Consider the following 18,146-nt stretch of genomic DNA (forward strand, 5'->3'; position numbering starts at 1 on the left):
ACAACTTCCCAGGGAAGATCAAGGCACTGCTCATACGTGTTTGGGCAGGGGGAGCCTGCAGGTTTCATTTCCTGACTGAAAACAGCTTCTGTGTGCTATACTCCTAGGTAAAAAGAAATAGCCTTGTAGCAATGATTGCACCAACAAATTTGGCATTCCTGCTTTTATATTAAATTTTTTTATTGAGATGATGTAATTACAAGCATTTTAAAAATTATTTGCAACTCACTGGCCCTGAGAATAGGCTTGGTTTTGTTTTGTTACATTCATTTGATTCAGTCCCTTAGCCCCATACCTTAAAAAAACAAAAGCCATCATCAATAAAAACACTAGAATTTTATTTTTTTTTAAAAAAGACCTCAAACTCTGGATTCGCGTACAGTTGCAGTCTGACAAAAAAGATCTGGAGAATGCATATGGAGTTTGAAACATGGGGAGGATGGCAGCAACTTAGTGTTCACAGAAAGGGCCCCAGTAGTGTTCTCTGGATGGAAAGGCAGTCAACAGGTTTCAAACTTTAATCAAGAAAATATTCTGCTGAGGAACTGCAGCATGTCCTGCCTGACTGACCTGTGGCTTGTTGAGGCTTGTAGCAAGCTGATGACAATGAAGGTCCCACTTAACCTTTGCATAACCACTTAACCACTCAGAACCTTTGCTGGGTGCTGAGGTTGGCAGGGATCTGGTCAAACCCCCTCTGGTCAGGCAGGGCCAACCAGGCACAGCATGTCCAGGTGACTTTTGTGTGTCTTCAAGGATGAAATGCTTTCTCCCTTTCCCCACTTGCTCTGGTGGCAAAGGCAGACAGTTTGGCTGTTTTGCTGCTGGCAAAATTCTACACTGGGAAATCAGAAACGGGGAGGGGAGGAAGGCAGGTGTCAGTGTTGGTGGAAAGACAGTGTTACCTTTGCTAGCCCTGGCAGGCAGCTACGCATTCCTATGGCTCAGGATGTTAATGCTGTCTTCGCATTCCCATGGATCTGCCAGTGGAAGTGAGGTCAATGGGAATCTCCCTCCTGCAGCTGTTCTAGTCTGCCACTGCTTTTTTATTTTTAGTCATACCTAATAAACTCACTTCAAAGACCCCAAGAGCAGTTCAAATCCTGCAGTTCCCACAACAGGCCCCAAGGCCCTGCAGTCCTGGTCTGTTTCAAGGTCAAAGGCTACTTTCATTCCAAATAGCATCAGCCTTGAGAGAACTCCTTCTCTGTTGCTGTGATGACATTGTCTTAAGATGTCCTTTATGTGTGAACTGGGAAGAGTTTCCAACAGCCACAAACATTTTTTTCCCTTTGACTTAGATTGTGCAAGTAGAAGTGATTGCATTTCTTTGTGAAGGTGAAGATTTCCACTATGAAGCTTCCCTACTGGACAATGTGTGATTTTCCTGTCTTACCCAGTGCTGAGGATGGACTTAATTTGGTAGATAATGGTGAGGAAATGGGTGGATTGTCTCTGGTTCTCTGTATTCTGCAGTGTGCACCTTGGCCATGACAAAAAGCTGTGACTCATCAGAGCACTTTATGCAGAAAGTCTCTATTGGTTTTTTTTGGTCCCTCACCATCTTGTAACAGCAGGCTGAAGAAAATAATGCAGGTATGCAGTTGTCTAGACCACAGCAGTAAAGAGAATGAATCATCCTCTGCAAAAACGTTCTCTTTCTACCACTGGACACCCAAGGATCCAGCTAGAGCCTTTCTTTACATTGGTACTTTTGATCATACTCCATCTGTCAAATTCACCACTTCACTCCAGCTCCTGAGACCTGGCTGCAACCTGGGGGCCCTTGAGCAATGTGACAGAGTAACTCCTTGGGCCCTTGCTCTCAAGGGACCTTGGGTTTCAGATCTGTCACTACTGAAATCCCAGTGTCTCCCAATCTCACACCTCATGAGCTCCAAGGACTTCAGAGTCACGCCAGAGACAGGTGACACATTGCTAAAAAACACTGTCCATTATTTTTAGGCAGAGCAGATCAAGTACATGGTGTGCTGGGACTTGTAACTTACTGACTGTGATTTTATAGAAATACGTGGCTGGGAAAAGCTCAGGGAGAAATGTACACCCTGTCATTCCTCATCAGATACCGGCTCAGAAAAATCTCTCCTTGTTGTACGATGCTTATCTACACCCTTAACAAAGCTGTTCCTTCTACGACCTGTGACTCAATATTAAGTCTTTGGTGAGATTGGCCTATCTCTGTTTAAACACAGCGGACACTGTTCATTGCAGAGTGCCATTTTTCCCTGGATAGATTAACCCTCTTGTTAAGTACGTGGAAAGAGCAAATGTCATGTTGGTTTAATAGCTGATAAAAGCTCTATCATGGGAATGTACCTTGTTTTTTGGTTGAAATGGATTAGATTAGCCTTTTGATTTTTTTCCAGATCTAGTTTCTTTTATGTTTCCATTAAAGAGGCTTTCTGCTTTTAATGCACTGCTGTGCACGTGCTTTCTTTCAGGCACCATGTGATTCCTGCAGTTTTCCTATAAACCTTCTCCCTCTGCAAGCATCATTTCTGCTGCTAGATCTTCCTTCCATTCAAAAGACCCCTGCTGATGGACCACTGGACACCACAGACATTCCTGTCCTGATGGTCCAAGCTGTGAAATTAAACAGGCCAGCAGTTTCTCTTGTTTGGGCATCAAGGACTGCTGAGCTTTCTGTGACCAAACTAGGCATAGCTCTTTGCCTCATGCCAAGCACCCTCAGTGCAGCAAACCAAAAGGAGGCACCTTGCAACCAGAACAAGACCCCAAACCAAGAAAGCAATACAGCTGTAGGGTTTGTTTTTCTCTTTTCTTAAATCATGTTAAAAACAGGCAAGCTGGGACAAGCTTCCTTGATGGCAGAGCTGTAGGATGGGGGAGGGCAGTGGGAGGCATAAAAAAACCCAAAACCAAATCCCAAAACAAAGCCAAAATCAATTACAAGATATAAGTATAGCTATTTGGTCTCTAGTTCTCTAACATCAGATTTTGGAGTGGTGAATCATCTACCTCACCAGCAGCACAAAATGATCCTGGAGAGGCTTCTGAGTAATACAAACCATGTGATGAGTCCCTTTGCTTTCTCCCTATGATGTAAGGAACAGTCCTTCACCTTTTATCCCAAAATTGCTAGCAGGTATGAGAAACACCCCTTCCTTCTGTAATTACAGATGCTTCAGTCTTTCTTTTTATAGAAAACTCTGAACTGAAATGCACAACTCTGCATTGTGAATATACTGGGGGGATTACATATATATTTTTATATATATATATATATGGAACTTTTAGATATATATACACACATATATATGTATTTGTCCCCACCCTCCCTTCCCCCTCCTCCATTCTACCACTTCTTTGCTAGAAGGAGGGAAAATGTTAACTGATAGTCACTTGCAGAGGTTTGTCACATTTATTTTTCTCCTCTCTGGAGCACTTAGGTGATTGGTTTTGGTCCATATTCCAGCAATTAACAGCCACTCAGAGTACTCTTTGTGAGCCCAAGCTATGCTGGGATGACAGCCCAGCCTACATCTGAAGGGTGTCTCCTCTTCATTTGACAGGTATGTGTGAGAAATTCTTTTGGTAGCTTCAACACATTTCCCAGTGGCAGCACATATAAATTGATCCAAGCAAACTGGAAGCCTTGAGCAAATCCCTTCTGTGTTGCTATTGTTTATGCAGTGTTGTGTCATGAGACTTGCACAGAAAATAAGAGCACTCTATTTCCATAGGAAAGCCTTCCAAAAACAAAAAACCAAAAAAGAAGCATAATCTGATGTCTTGTCCTATGTGAGATAAGGAAAGTCAAACTGCATGTTTATTAGGGAAAAAAAATGACAAAAAAACCCCAAAACTGAAACAAACCAAAAAGAAAGAAAAAACTCAAGGGAGATTTTGTAGGAACAGTGAAGTAGTGCATAAGTCCAGGCTTTCTCCCCTTGGCTTTCCTGCCAGCACCACTTCTGCCGGTGAGTTTGTTTTGTTAAGGTGCTTCAGGTCCTGCGTGGTCTTCAAGCTAAGCAGCGACCTCAAGTACTGCTCCTGTGCTGTTGCTTCCCCTCCCAAACCGTGCCGACCGTCAGGCTGATGTTCCTCCCCTGGACCCACAGAGGTGCTGCACCTGTTTCCTTCAGCACTCATCTTCTTGGTATATTTGTTCATCCAGTTCCTGGGATTCAAGGTGCTCCAGGCGGTCTGTTCGGCCACTCATGATCTCGTCTGGGGTCTTCATGAACCTGCAAAAACAGAGAAACAAGTGCATTTCTCAGGGGTCTCAGCTTTTATCTTCATCAAGTTGTTGAGACCCCTGAGCTCTACAGCTCCTAAGATAATCTTTGCTGTATCCTCCCAAAACCTTGGTATTTCCCAGCTTCTCCCCAGGTGTCTTCCCCCCTCCATACTTTGAAAGGAAACAAAGAAATCAATGGCCTTTACCCTGGCTTCTTGAGGGCCCAAATCTGAACAAACCCCACTGATTTTTCCAAAGAATTATATTTATTTTTTCTCCCTCATATTGTTTGCTGTTTTCATGTCAGATGACAGCTTGGCCCAGGTACACTCATGTGTGGTGTCTGGTGACAGAGACATGAAAGGTGTTTATGATCAGCATATTTCAAAGCACAAGCCCTTGCAAGGTGTGGGGAGGCACAGGGTTACTGGTTTGTGCAGGCTTGCGTGTAGGTGAGTGAGAAGAACATGAAACACCAAAGGAACAGAGGGGGGGAAAAGTCAAGGTCCAGTTCAAAACAAGTTCCAGGAATGGAAAAAGCCCTGAAGGAAAAAGGTTTAGGGCTAGAGAATGGTAAGCAGTGACAGTCTCTTCCTGTGTGCTTGTAGAAAGTGTGACTGCAGTGAGGCAGCATCCTCTGTAATGAGTACCATGGCTCCCAGCACCAGTGTCTCAAGGCAGTAAGTCTGCAGGGTGCTGGAGACAGAAACTGCCTCTGGGGAGGCATGGCAGCAGCAAGAAATGAGAAAGGACATCCACCAGCCTGCAGTTTAAGCGGCAGTGTTGGTTTTTGCCAGGACACTGCACAGAGTGTACTACTGCACAGAGGTAGCACAGAAAGTCTCTGATTTTTCATTTTCAATTTTATGATGTAGGAAGAGAGAGTGGCACAGGAAGGATGAAACACTAGTTTCAACACAAATCAGTTTCCCAACTCCCAAGCACTTCTGGAGAAATTAGGATGAAAGATGTTTATGCTGGAAGTGGTACAAAATTTCACAGTCTTTCATTAACAACGTACAGGTTAACATGCAGCAGTATGAAATGTGTCAATTGAAAGAGCTGATTTTATTTCAGGTTGATGATATGCTCAGTATTCTTGCCCCAGTGAAAACAAAAACAACCAGCAGGAGCCTTGTTACTAGCACTGACTCAGAATGGTCACTGCTAGAGCCTCTCAGCAAACACAGCATAGCCTGGAACTAACCTTTTGCCATCCCTTCTAATTTTGGAAATCATGTGCATATATGCATTTAGGGGGAAAAAAAGGGCTATGACTCACTGCTGTGTCACTGCTGGAAAAATGCTGCTGCAACAAACAGTGTTACAGTGGTGAAAAACTTGTATGCAGGAGTGGTGAATCAGTGCCTGGCTACACACTGCACCAAAGCCCACGGCCAGACTGTGCCCTGATTTAAACCCTGTGACTGTCCTGTTGATCTTGTATGACAATGAAATCAAAACACAGTGTGGTCCCACTGCCATGGGACACCTTCCCCTTTCCACGTGGGGCATGGGCTGATGTGAGCTGCACCACAGGACTTTGGGTATTCCTTCTGGTCTGTGTTTTAAGCCATGTCAAGGAAACCACAGTGTGAGCATTTCTAATAGCATTTGGTTACATAAAAAAAAAACAAACAAAAAACAACCCAACCCAGAATGCATGAAAATTAAGACACACTATCTGTGACCTATTTTGTTGCAAAAGACACCCAGCCAACCCATTAGAAATCCTTCTGACTCCATCTTAAAGCTCCATACAGATATCTGCAGATGACAACTGCCTGCACATAAAGTCACATTTCCTATTATTTCTCTGTTTGCAAGGAATAGCCAAGAAAGGCGCATTAATAACTTGATTTTTTGCAGCTGTTATTTTTCTCTTCAGATATAAATAGGTCTAAGAAAACAACATCAAAAAGTTTTTATTGGGAATTGTGCAAAGAAATGTTTTGCTGGTTTTTTTTTTCCCAGTTTCCAAAGGAATTGAAGTTTATATAGCTCATATTTTATGCTCTCTGGTGACCTTTGAATCTGTTGGTCAAATTGGCCAAGTCTGACAGAGCAACTGAGGTCTCCTAGGGCACTAAGCTACAATAGTTTTGAGAAAACAGGCAGCCTGGTTGAGAAGAGAGGGACTCTGGTTTCATATATGCCCCCAGTGAAGGGAAAGCTTCAAGAGAAGCACATTCAATGTTCAGCATCAGGAATTCCCCCAGGACAATGCAGTCTTCACACAAGGCCACAGAGATACAGGTACCCTTGGTACTGATGGAGCAACCTTGTTTTAACTTTCCACCAGGAAAAAATTTACTACTGAACACTTGATTTTGCCCATGACTGCTTCTTTCCTTCTCTCCTTCCTACATCTACGTTTCCTTCTAGGAGCTGACATAAACAAGTCATTCCAGAGAACCCTTTTCAGCTGAACAGAGTTTGAATGCTAATGCAGTTCTGTTAGCTATTTAAGAAAACAAATTCCAAGACTGCCTTCCTATTGTTATCATGTCCAAACACACTGCTAGATCCAGGCCACTGGCAGCAGTGTTTGGTCTGAGTTTAGTGCTCTGAGGGTCGGATGTGCACTAGGATTTGCTGGTGTTGTCTGAAGAGGAGTGGAGTGCTCTCACTTTGTGCCATCTGCACTCAAGTTTGTACAAGGAGCTCCCTTCTTTAATGCTGTTTCAGGTTCTATTTCTTAAATTCTTGGTTGTATCATCCAATCAGCTGTGCTGGGTTTTATGAACAGCTCTTGCAGCTCCCTCTCTTCCTTCAAGGCAGCACCAAAGACGTGGTCATTGAGTGCTTCTCTTCTGTGATGTCCTGGAGGAAATGCCTGATCCCTGCTCAGCTTTCACAGGCAGCTGTGTCTGAGAAGTCCATTTGGGGTAGGTTTTCCAGCAGTTTGACTAAACCCATTTATCTAAGGTCTTAAACAAGGCACAGCCTGCACAAAACAGTGAAAAGACTTCTATTGTCTCCACTGATCATTGAGACAGACCTGTTTTTTTTGTAAATTGGTGTGACTGCCTTAAAAGCTGGGAAGCACTGCTCCATACAGCTCTATACAGCTTTCACAAATATATGGCCATCTTCACCATATGGCAATGAGGTATCCCACACAGAATTCCATCTTCCATCCTCAAAAACTAACTATCCATAGAAAGAAATGGCAAAGAAAGAAAATTACCTGAACAAAAGCCTTTGTCCTGGCTCCTTCCGGATAATATTTAGTTTGTAGTAGTGGCGTAGGGCTCTGGACATTTTCTCGTAAGTCATATTTGTTCTGTTCTGTTTTTTTCAAAAGAAAAAAGGAAAAAAAATGGTGAGATGATTCTTTAAAACCTTCCTAAGCCCCAAAATGAGTTGCATAACTATCACAGCTACCTAAAGTAACCAAGACAGTCCAAGAAATTACATGTACCATTTTTTGCTGTTTGCAGGCCCATTCTGCCTCCACAGCCCTCACCACCTAAATTTTGTGGGTCTCTTTCCACACAGGGCAATTTAAGCAAGGAGTTTAACAAGAATTCCAAGCAAGGCTTTTCTACAGTTTCTTGGAACACAGATAACAAAAGACACAATTAACTAGAGGAGACATTAGATGGAGGGAGATGCTCATGCCAAGTGGGATGTGACAGGCCTGTTCTTAATGAAAACACCTTTTGTAAAAGCCTGGGAGTAGTGGCTAATAGGCTGAATCTGTCAGCAATCCTTGCTTGGAGCACTGTTCCTCTGGGATTCCCCTGCATTAACCAGTTAATGCTCACAGAACACTGTGGGGACTGATAGCCTGTTTCTCCTCTTGTTACACAGGTGTAACAAGAAACCTGTTGGGTTGCACATCTGTTTCTGTGACAGATCCTCCCCTTCATTCTGGGAGCTGTTGGCCCCAAAGGCCATGGCCAGAGCACTGAGGTACACTCAAGTGTGAGATGATTCATTAAAACCTTCCTCAGCCCCCAGAGGAGATGGCTCTGCTGAAGCTGAGAGTCACAAGAAAGAAGCGATAGGCACTGGCAGCAGAGCTGTCCCCAAATTAAGGACTTGGAAGAGGAGGATCAGCCCCTTAGGCTATGTCTACATGAAGGAGCAGTGGTTGCTGTCTGGCAGAGACTCCCAGCAGAGAGACAACTCTGCTGGCAAAGCTGTGAGCTGTGAGCTGTGTGTGCACGAGTGTACAGCAGCCACCTCGCCATGGGCAAGAAATGCCGAACCAGGAGAAGCACATTTTTGTTCTGGGAGTCTCCATGTCAGGAGTTTGGCTTTATCAAAGGAGACTGACCCACCTGCCTAAAACACCCAGTAAGAGCAGATCCCCTCTGCTTGCCCTGACTACAATAACTCTGCAATGGGAGGCCACATCAAGAACTCCTGTGGCAATGAAACACTGACAGGGACAAAGTTTTCCCTGCAAAATCTAGACTCCTCATTGGGAACCTCCCTGAAATACTGTTTGTGCTTCTTCCATTTCTTATAAGCTGAAAGGCCACTGTGTTGCCCAAGTGGCCAATAGTCTAAAGGAGCTTCAGTTTTGGACACCAGCATGAGACCTGATGGCATGGCCCATTATTAATGTGCAGGTTGGTAATAAAATTCCCATTAGCCCATATCTCCAGCATGTTCAGAACCATGGAGATGACAGCACAACCCTCAGGTGTGTCAGCTACTCCTCTTAGTTTTGCGTTGTCTGAGAATCTGTCCCATCATCCAGGTCATTAACAGACATGCAGTACTGCCCCCAGAATCAATCCCTGGGGTAAAATGACTAGTGACAGGATTTTGTGCCATTGATCACCATCTTTGCAGCCCAGCAGATCAACCAGTTTTCAATCCACCTCACTGTATTCTTGTCTAGGTCATTAATTAGTCTGTCTTTGAAGCTGTCATGAGACAGTTTCAAAAGCTTTTCTAAAATCAAGATAAGCTATATCCACCATTCTCCCTGAATGCACTGAGCCAATTGCTTTGTTGTAGGTGAGTATCACAGTGGCCAAGCATGATTTCTCTTTGCTGACTATTCATACATTCATATGAATATACTTATATACATATACAGAAATATCTATACATAACTCGGCCCTAAACTATAAAAATTAGTGATGGCTTTCCAGAGAACAAACCAGGACCTGCCCTCTTAGAAAGAAATACATAATCATGCAGCATTTGGTGCCTGTCAGAGGGCAGCCTGTGGAATCTGGGAGTTGCTGCAGACAGGAACACAGAAAGCTCCTACTCTGTAGTACAGAGCTCCTTGTAAACTCCATCTCACCAGAATATCCTCAGCATCAGGTTTGAAGAAGAGGTAAAATGTCTTGAGAGAGAAGGATTTTTCATTCTTGCACTCCTTATAATTTTATAATTACATGCATTTATAACTAAAGGTCTTTAAACCAAACCAACAAGTTCTCTGTATGCAGAATAGATTTTAGTGCTTCAGGATGGATGCTTTGTATTTCTAATGTACACAGAATAAAAGACTACAGTTTTCCAGTAGTAATTTATATGCCAGCTTTTCTTCTTTCCCCCTGCTTATAACTGAATCCTGTAATGCTACAAGAGGCAAAGTGCTGCAGGAGGAAAATGGCATTGCTCCCTTACCTTGTGGTTTCCCCACAGCCGGGCCAGCCCATTGGGATCCACTATCCGAAAGATTTTGGATTCTTTATCTTCCCATCGGATGAAATTTTCGTACCGGCTGTCAGAAAGCAGCTGATAAACATAATCCCAAAGCAACCTACAGTCTGTGTAGAGAGAAGCAAGAAAATAATTACTTTTCCTTTTTTTTTTCCCTTGTGATTAATTCTGGAAACTTTTTGGGTGGATGGATGTATAGTGAAAGGACAGTTGGGATCAGGGCTGAAACAGCTGCTGTGACCTGAAATGAAAATGGCTTGGCTGGTATTGAGGAATGTTTGCAAAATGGACTGGAATATACAGCCTCTTCTGATGCATCCCAGTTCTCCTGACACTGAGAGAGCATCTCCATCTCATCAAAAGCTGTCTTGGGTGACCTGCTGGTCTTAGTTGTGTGTTTATGGTTGTACTGAAGCACATAAAGCTCACACTGTTGGCCCTGATGCTGTTGCTGGCTGTTTTAGTGGAGAAATCACAAATCCTGCAACCTGCTCTCCCTGCTTGAGGCTGCCCCTTTCTGTGCTAAAATGTGAGTCTAAAGCATGGGCAATATTACAGCTTTCCTTTGTAGACTCCATGTGATATAAAACTGACAGCTTTTCCCATTTTCAATTTCATTTTTTGTTTTACTTTTTAAGGTTCCTGAAAAGAAACAACACCTAAGTATTATAATTACTTGAGTGCTATTGAGAGGTTAAATACTTTCTATTTGGATAATTGAATTCAAATTTCCTCTTGGCAAACACTCCTTAGGTCACTAATTAAAGGTCTAACAGACACTTAAGTTTTAGTTTAGTGTTTTTCAGTTTCATGGCAGTCTCTTGAGACTGAGGAAGCCAAGAACTGAGCTGCTCCTACTTCCTGTTTGCAATGTGTGTGTGCAGCACAGAATAACTGGGAATATGGAACATGGAATGTGAATTGTACAGAGCTGGGGGTACTGCTGCTGTCAGAAACAACAGGGTTTTCACAGCTCAGCTATCCAGATTTCTGAGGTGGCTGTGAGGTTGCATTTCACCTTGAAAGCAATAGCAGCCTCTGAGAAATGGCTTGTAGAGTTGTTCCAGGGCTGCCAACCAGAGACATCGAGCTTCTAAATGCTAAAATGGATTTTTGTCAGCCTATCCTTCTATTCCTGTGTCTGTCTGGGGCTGGCACATGTTATAATGGGCATGATGACATGGGAATATAAAATACTTTTTGAGAAAGGATATGAATAACACATTTAGTGAGCACACCTGAAATGGATAGAGATTTTAAAGTTATTTTCCCACTTCCAAACTGCAAAGAGTATCTCTGACACCAGTACTCTCTCTAAAACCAGAGTTTAGTTTGCCAGTGCCCTTGCTTTATTCTCTCCCTGCCAGTCCTACAAAGAATAAAGCATTTTGTTTTGAAGAGATGGCATCTGGCAAAAATCACAGGTTCCCATTCTAGCTAAAATATACCCTGATGGTCACCTCATCCCTGACATCAACAAGAGGAGAAATGTGAAAGGCAAGAGACAAGACTTTTTGCTTGGAAAAGCCTTCTTTTCATTAACATTTTTTGTAGAAAAACATTTTCCACGGAAAAATGTCCATCCCCATTTGGGATTTTTCTAGGTTTTAATTTAAAAAATGAAACCTGGGCACAAGTTTCCCTGGACTAATTGAGAGGTCTGAAAACTGAAGTCGAATTCTACCACTTGAATTTCTGGCAATAATCCTCTTACAAATTCACAAAACACAATTCTTTCATTGGCTTTCTGTCAGTGTTTTTGCACACACACACACACACACACACACACACACACAAACACACACACACACAAGAAAAAACCTTATTTTCTAGACTTCATTTATGATTCAAGACAAGGAAGATTATATTGCTCTTCTGGTTTGTGCCTTTTAATATTGTGGGAGGTTTTCAGATAAAAGGGTAGTAAAGCCTTGCTTAGATGGTTCTTTGACACGTGCAATTCATTCCAGAACTTTTCCAATGCAAGAAGTGTATATAAAATGTCTTTTTTAGTGCAAGAATCCTTGGAGTCAGCTGGAGGGATGGTGCTCCTGAAGCAGCTAGTCAATGTCAGGCTTTGTCATATTCTTGAATGTTCAACCTAGGGCAGACAACCTCCAATTACAGCACATTACAGATCATATTTACAGTTCTGCAGAGATATGGTTTACACTCCTCTTTACTTTCACCTCATAATTTGCAATAGGCAATGTTATTTTTAATCTCTTTCTCTCACATTCAAACACACACCCTGGGCCCCTATCTGCACAAAACTAAAGAAGCACACAAAAAAATCAACCTGAGATGTCCAAGTGGAAACAATGAGAGCTTCAGATGCTAAGAGCTAGGATTCAAGTGCAGATTTGAGTTTTTTATTGTTCAGTTAGTTTTTAGGATGGATTCAGGCAAAGCTTGAATATAAATACACCTCAAATGAGAGAAACAGATCTGCATCTTGAAATCTTCACAAGAAAAATCATAAGTGATCAAGGGCCCCATCCCATATTCTCAACTGACTGAGCTGCTCAGACTTGCAGAGGTATTTAGTAGGCTGGTGGAATTCACAAAAAACCCCAACCACCCAAGTATCTGAGACTGCTGTTTGCTTCAACAACAAGACTGAAAATCCTTGAAAACTCTGCTTGGTTCCTACAACCACTTAAAAATTTGATTTCAAACCATATGGCTATCTATCAGCAAATTTAGATATATGACTCAGTTGCAGTAATTTACTGAGCATCAGGGCAACTGTGGTAACTGTGTCTCCAGCCACTGCAAATAGGAAGTAAAAAGCATTAAACACCAGTAGGAGAGATTCAGGCTTGCCACATTTCTTCTCCCCAGAGCTGAGAGGTCCAAGCACAAGTTAGTTATCTTAGAGCAGCTGATGCTTTGCAGCACACCTTAGCTGTGTATGAGCTTTGCTTGCACAGGACCTAAAACAGCTTGCCTTCCTTCTAGTTTCACTTGGGACCCCCTTAGGAACAGGCACTCAAGGGCTTTTTGTTTGTTTTTAACCACAAATGGTTACCCTACATATCTTTCCCCACAGTTTGCACAGTAAAAAATATGAGGTGTGGAGGGTTCTCCCTGACAGAGGATCACTAATTAAATAATCTACCATCTTTAACAGACATTAGAGACAATGAGTCCAGGCTACCTGGTAACTCTTAGAGACTGTAATGAGCTTGGATTACAGCAGAGCCCATCTGCAAGCTGTGAAATTGGTCAAAGAAGAGGTGATGCTAGAAAATGCTTTTAAAAGGAGCTTCTCTGCTAGGAAAAGAGGCACCTCCACAAAAGGCTGCTGGAGATGACAGACAACGTGCTCAGGCACAGGGTGGGATTCTTGTGCTGGGCCAGCAGTTGGACTTTGATGATCCTTGTGGGTGCCTTCCAACTCAGGATGCTCTATGATTCTATGATACAGAAAGTTGCATTTTCCAGGAAGGTCAAAAGTGTGATGTGTATTTTTAGAAAGGACAGAGGAAATGGAGAGAAGGACTTGTACGTGGCTGGTTGTTTTGTAAATGTCAATCACTAGTATGAGGGAAGTCTGGATGGTGGAAATGACTCCATGAAGACTCAATCTCTTCCTTGGCTGTCAGAAGGCCTCTGAAGGAGCTGCTGCATGAGGGGTGTGTGTTGGCTAGTGAGTAATAGCAAAAAGCACATGGATGCTGCTGAGGCCAAGCAAGTTTAAAAGTGTGGGAGATTCAATCAGGGAGTTGAGTCAGGGCTGGTACCTAAATTGTTTGAGCATGCTGTGATTTCCTGCCTTTTGGCTAAAATAAGTTTACTTAGAAAGCAACTATGCCTCCCTAGCACAGGGAAACATCATTTCCCCCTAGCACACATAAACTTCTTTTTTAAAGTGAACTTAGATGGTTGAACATTGTACATTCTGCAGCTACAGAGATTCAGCTGCAGATAAAGCTGGGCCTGAGAGGCTTTAAGGTGATGTAGTTGGGAGTGGGAAGATGGACTGGGTGAATGGCCTCATCAACATGGAAAGGGCTCCTGAACACTGGCACTTTCTTGCCCTACCATTTTCTCAGCTGTAATACTGAGCAAGTCTGAGCTATGTAATTAGCTGGGAATTAGGGCAAACTGCAGCTTCAAACAGAGAGGTATGGCTACAACCTTCCTCCTACAGCTAATGCTTCCAGAGGGACTTTTACAGTTATGTACATGGTAGTGATAAGGTGTAGAGTACTTAGCTGGTTCTCAGATTGTCTGACATAAGCACTGCCCTACATGTGCAAGAGGCAGCAGCTTCCCACTCCTGCTAATAAAACCCATGCTATTATTAATTGATTAGGCAGAGTCTTCTGAATACACACCTAAAGAATACCAGCATATAAATACTTCCTAATAGCTATATGATAGTAATAAATATCCCTTAGAATTGAAATGCCACCTCAGAATGATCTGTAAATGAAACATTATGGATCTTAGGTTTCTAGTATTTTGATATTTGTCCAGCCATTACAAATGACTTCTCCAGTATCATTTGGCCAAGGTCATCTTCATGTTGTAGTAGTGAGAGGTCTCACATCTGTGCTCCCTAGAACTAAATAATGCTGTTAACAATATAGGCATATGCATGCTGAAGACCTCTTTTGTTCAGGATATAACATTCCCCATCACTGAAATATTCCTTAAAGCAGAGGCTCTATCTGAGCCCTCTGTTGTTTAAATGGGACCCATGGTGCAGAGCTGGCCCTTTTCATGAAGTAACTACCAAAACCCTCTGTAACCACAGAAATGTTTTGTGAGACCCACCCACATCTTGCACTGGAGAGCATTATATAAAAAATGTTTGATCTGGCTGATGATTGCCTTGGAGCCCAACATGGCTCCACACAGGAAGAGATGCCAAAGGAATGTTGTCATACTCCCTCTGACATCAGCTGAGGCCTTACCCCTTGCTGTGTAGGTTAGCCTAAAATCTCTCCAGCATGATATCATTTGACTTAAATGGTTCTGTGATTTCTACCAGCTGAAGAGTTCCCCAAGCTCAGCCCTGTTTGTTTTACAAGCTGATTTGTGCTTCAGCTGCATTTGTTCAGAGTGAAACAAACAATGGCTGTTCACAACTGAAACTAATGAACAGAACCCTGCAAGTTCTCTGGCACTCTAGTTTCTCTAAGTACACCTGAAGTGTGTGTGAAGACAACATGGTGATACTCAGGGTGTCAAAATGATGAACTGATGTAATTCACAGTCACTGGAGATGGGGAAGGGCTTTCAGTCCCAGAAACTCTCTGACCTTGGGAATGCCACTGTCAAAAGAGTCCTGGGAATGGTCTGACTGGGGAGTTTCCTTAACAGACATGCTGCAGGAGCATTGTGCTGTGTTGAGACACAGTCAGCCTCAAGATCTATCCAAGACATGTTCATTTTAGCAGAGAAAACCAAATGAAAAAAATAACCAAGTCTCACGGTTTAGGGTTCAAATGGCTCTGAGGCCTGGGGGAGCACTGACCAGTCCTGAGATGGAGCATCCTGGTCATCAATGTCTGTTAATCCATGTCCAGGTCACTGAGGGAAAATGTTTTTTTTTCTGTGAAATGTTGCTGCTGGAAGCAGAATGGTAAGCTGGTACAGTAAAGCCAATGTTTTTTTTGTGGAGAAACCTCCTGACAGACAACTGTTTGTTCAGCTCAGTAAATTCAAGCTGGGGCTGAGTAAAGAGGTTGCCAGATCACACAATACAACAGTTACATGTTGCTTCTGTCTTGTACCCAAACACAAAGTGGGAGATCAGGCAGAAGGAGAGAGGAAACCTGAGACAGTCATGCTGCTAACAGTTGTACTGTGAGGTTGTAAAAATAACAGAGCAAGATGAGGCCAAGCTCTGTCTTTGGCAATAAAAACTTGTACAGGGAAGAAGGATCCAAAATATACCTCATGTGGTTGTAGAAAAGAGCACTGAAATCACAAGGAATGTGTAATAGATGGATCACAGACCATTTGATAGATGAAGACTTTGAAAGCTAAAGACAGTTGTATCTGTCTTTACAAAAAAATACTGTATTTTTTGTATTTTTTCTTCCTCTCCTCTTCTTCTGCTCCATCCCCCCATCCCCACCAAATAGATGGGCATTTTCAGTATTCTCTTCAAGTGCTTTCTTTTCCTGGTCCACCACAATGGCAGAAAAGACTCCTGCTAAAGAAACCTGTCTCTGATTCTCCTGTGGCTTTTCCTCAGCTTTATTGTTCATGAAAGGCAATGACTGGAAAAGAAATTCAACCTCTGCCTTTTCATATGCACTTCTTACAAACACCTCACAGCCTCTTTGACATCAGAAGACCAGCCAAACACATTAATGATGGGAATTTAACAATTAAGAATGATGTTTTACATTCAGAATTGTACTTAAGAGAAGTTGGCAAAAGCAGGAATTACTTAATTGCAGCAAAGGCATTCCCAATAAGGGTAATAATTTTTAACCCCACAATGTGAGAATCTCTACTATTTTTGAACAGTTCAGTCTTAGGTTTAGACTTCTGGCTTTTTCCAAGTGCAGAAAACCAGTCTGTATTATGTTGCTCCCTATGAACCTCACTTCTGTGTTCTCTCAGAAAGCCCAGAGTACTATGGGAGGTGTGAGCATGGCTGGAGGACACAACTCCTGGTTTGTTCCCAGGAAGTCCCTCCTGAAGGGACCTCATAAGCCATAAACTGGTGATTTCTGATGGGTCCCTTGCAAAAAACTCAGATGTGACCTTCCCCTCTTGGGGTTAAAATTCCATATTGAGATATGGCCAAACCCTTCCCTTCCCTTCCCTTCCCTTCCCTTCCCTTCCCTTCCCTTCCCTTCCCTTCCCTTCCCTTCCTTCCCTTCCTTCCCTTCCCTTCCCTTCCCTTCCTTCCCTTCCCTTCCCTCCCTTCCCTTCCTCCCTTCCCTTCCCTTCCCTTCCCTTCCCTTCCCTTCCCTTCCCTTCCCTTCCCTTCCCTTCCCTTCCTGCATTTTAATGCACATAAACTGATGTGTGTGCTTGTAAGTGATTGGTATTAAAGCCAGACTGAAACAGGCCTGTCTCTGGAGACAGTGAAGAGTAGTGTCAACACTGTAAACAAACAGTGTTCTCTCCTGGTTTAACTAAGAGGATTCAAAGTGATTCAAGTTTGTTTTGTAGAAGAAAATCTGAATTACTGAAACAGCTCTAGCCTGAAGGAAGTGTGCAGTACACAGGGAAAATAAGGAACCTATTTCCATTAAAAGGCAAATTTCTTAAAAGAGAGTGTAACATCCTGCTGACCCCAAGGGATGTTTAGAGTACTCTGAAGCCACTTATCTGTCTAGCCATGGGATGCAAACGGGTGCTACAGTACAGTAATGACAAGAATGAGATCTAAACACTTGAGCTTTCCTCTGGCTTGCTCAGTCCTGGCTTTTGAGTAGACCTAAATAAGCCCAGACTGCAATTTCTGCTCCTGTAACTGTGCAGTAGGAATGAGACAGCTGGGAAACAAGACACTTCACAGAACATCTACAACCACCTATCCAAGCTATTGCTATTCAGCCATTGTTTGAGCTTAAGTGTCATTAGTTAAATTGGCAGGGAAGGCCCACTTTCATGCCCAAATTAATTGTTAATGCCATGTTAAGAAGACTCTCAAGGTTACAATGAAAACTCCTATGAATATGAGCTCTATGAGCTTGACTCCCATCCACACTTCAGTCTCTTCAGCAGTCTGGCTTTCCACAGGGGCTCCAAGAGACATGGCATGTAGTGGAAATGTAAAAGTATACACAGCTGCAAGAGCAAGTGATGAAACAAGGCCAGTGACATTATCATTGTCATATCCAAATGGAAGTGACAGGCCAACATTACACCAGGATTTTTATGTTCTTGCAGGGCTCCAATCTGTCTGCATGAGTTGCTGCCCTACAGGAAGGAAGGTTAGTTCACTGGGAAACAACCACTGAACTCCTATCACTTAGAACTGCCCAAGTGACCACTGCTTTGGTTTTCTCTGTTGCCAGACGATAACTTGAAATTGCTCAGCTGCTGCGACCATCCTGTCAAAGCTGCCCCCCAAAGTCTGTGTGTCACCAAAGCCACTTCTGTGCTGTCACATCCTGCTGGGTTCATCACTCATGACAGTGGAGAAGACAGCCTTGGCATTCTTAGGTGGGTACACAGGTAGGCTCCAATGGTATCAGCAATGTCATGTGCTGTCCTGAAGATCAGCTGTGCGTCTGGTACACCCAGATGTGGCTTGCTCTCCTGCTGCCAGGGCACACTGCTGACTCATGCTGAGCCTGGTGTTGAC

At 43.0% G+C, this 18,146-nt stretch overlaps 1 protein-coding gene across 3 annotated transcripts in view; it reads right to left on the reverse strand.

Annotated features, from left to right (window-relative positions):
- Nucleotides 1-317: 317 nt before the first annotated feature.
- Nucleotides 318-18,146, reverse strand: part of ETV6 (ETS variant transcription factor 6) — a 127,398-nt gene continuing 109,569 nt past the window's right edge. For all 3 annotated transcript variants that reach the window (XM_018919714.3, XM_009095097.4, XM_018919715.3), the window contains 3 exons: nt 9,824-9,966; nt 7,413-7,513; nt 318-4,229 (listed from right to left, as the gene is read on the reverse strand). In XM_018919714.3, coding sequence (XP_018775259.1) covers nt 4,124-4,229; nt 7,413-7,513; nt 9,824-9,966 — 350 coding nt within the window. In that variant the 3' untranslated portion in view covers nt 318-4,123. The remainder of the gene's footprint in view (nt 4,230-7,412; nt 7,514-9,823; nt 9,967-18,146) is intronic.

The sequence above is a fragment of the Serinus canaria genome, chromosome 1A, assembly GCF_022539315.1.
Source record: "Serinus canaria isolate serCan28SL12 chromosome 1A, serCan2020, whole genome shotgun sequence".
Classification (NCBI taxonomy): Eukaryota; Metazoa; Chordata; class Aves; order Passeriformes; family Fringillidae; genus Serinus; species Serinus canaria.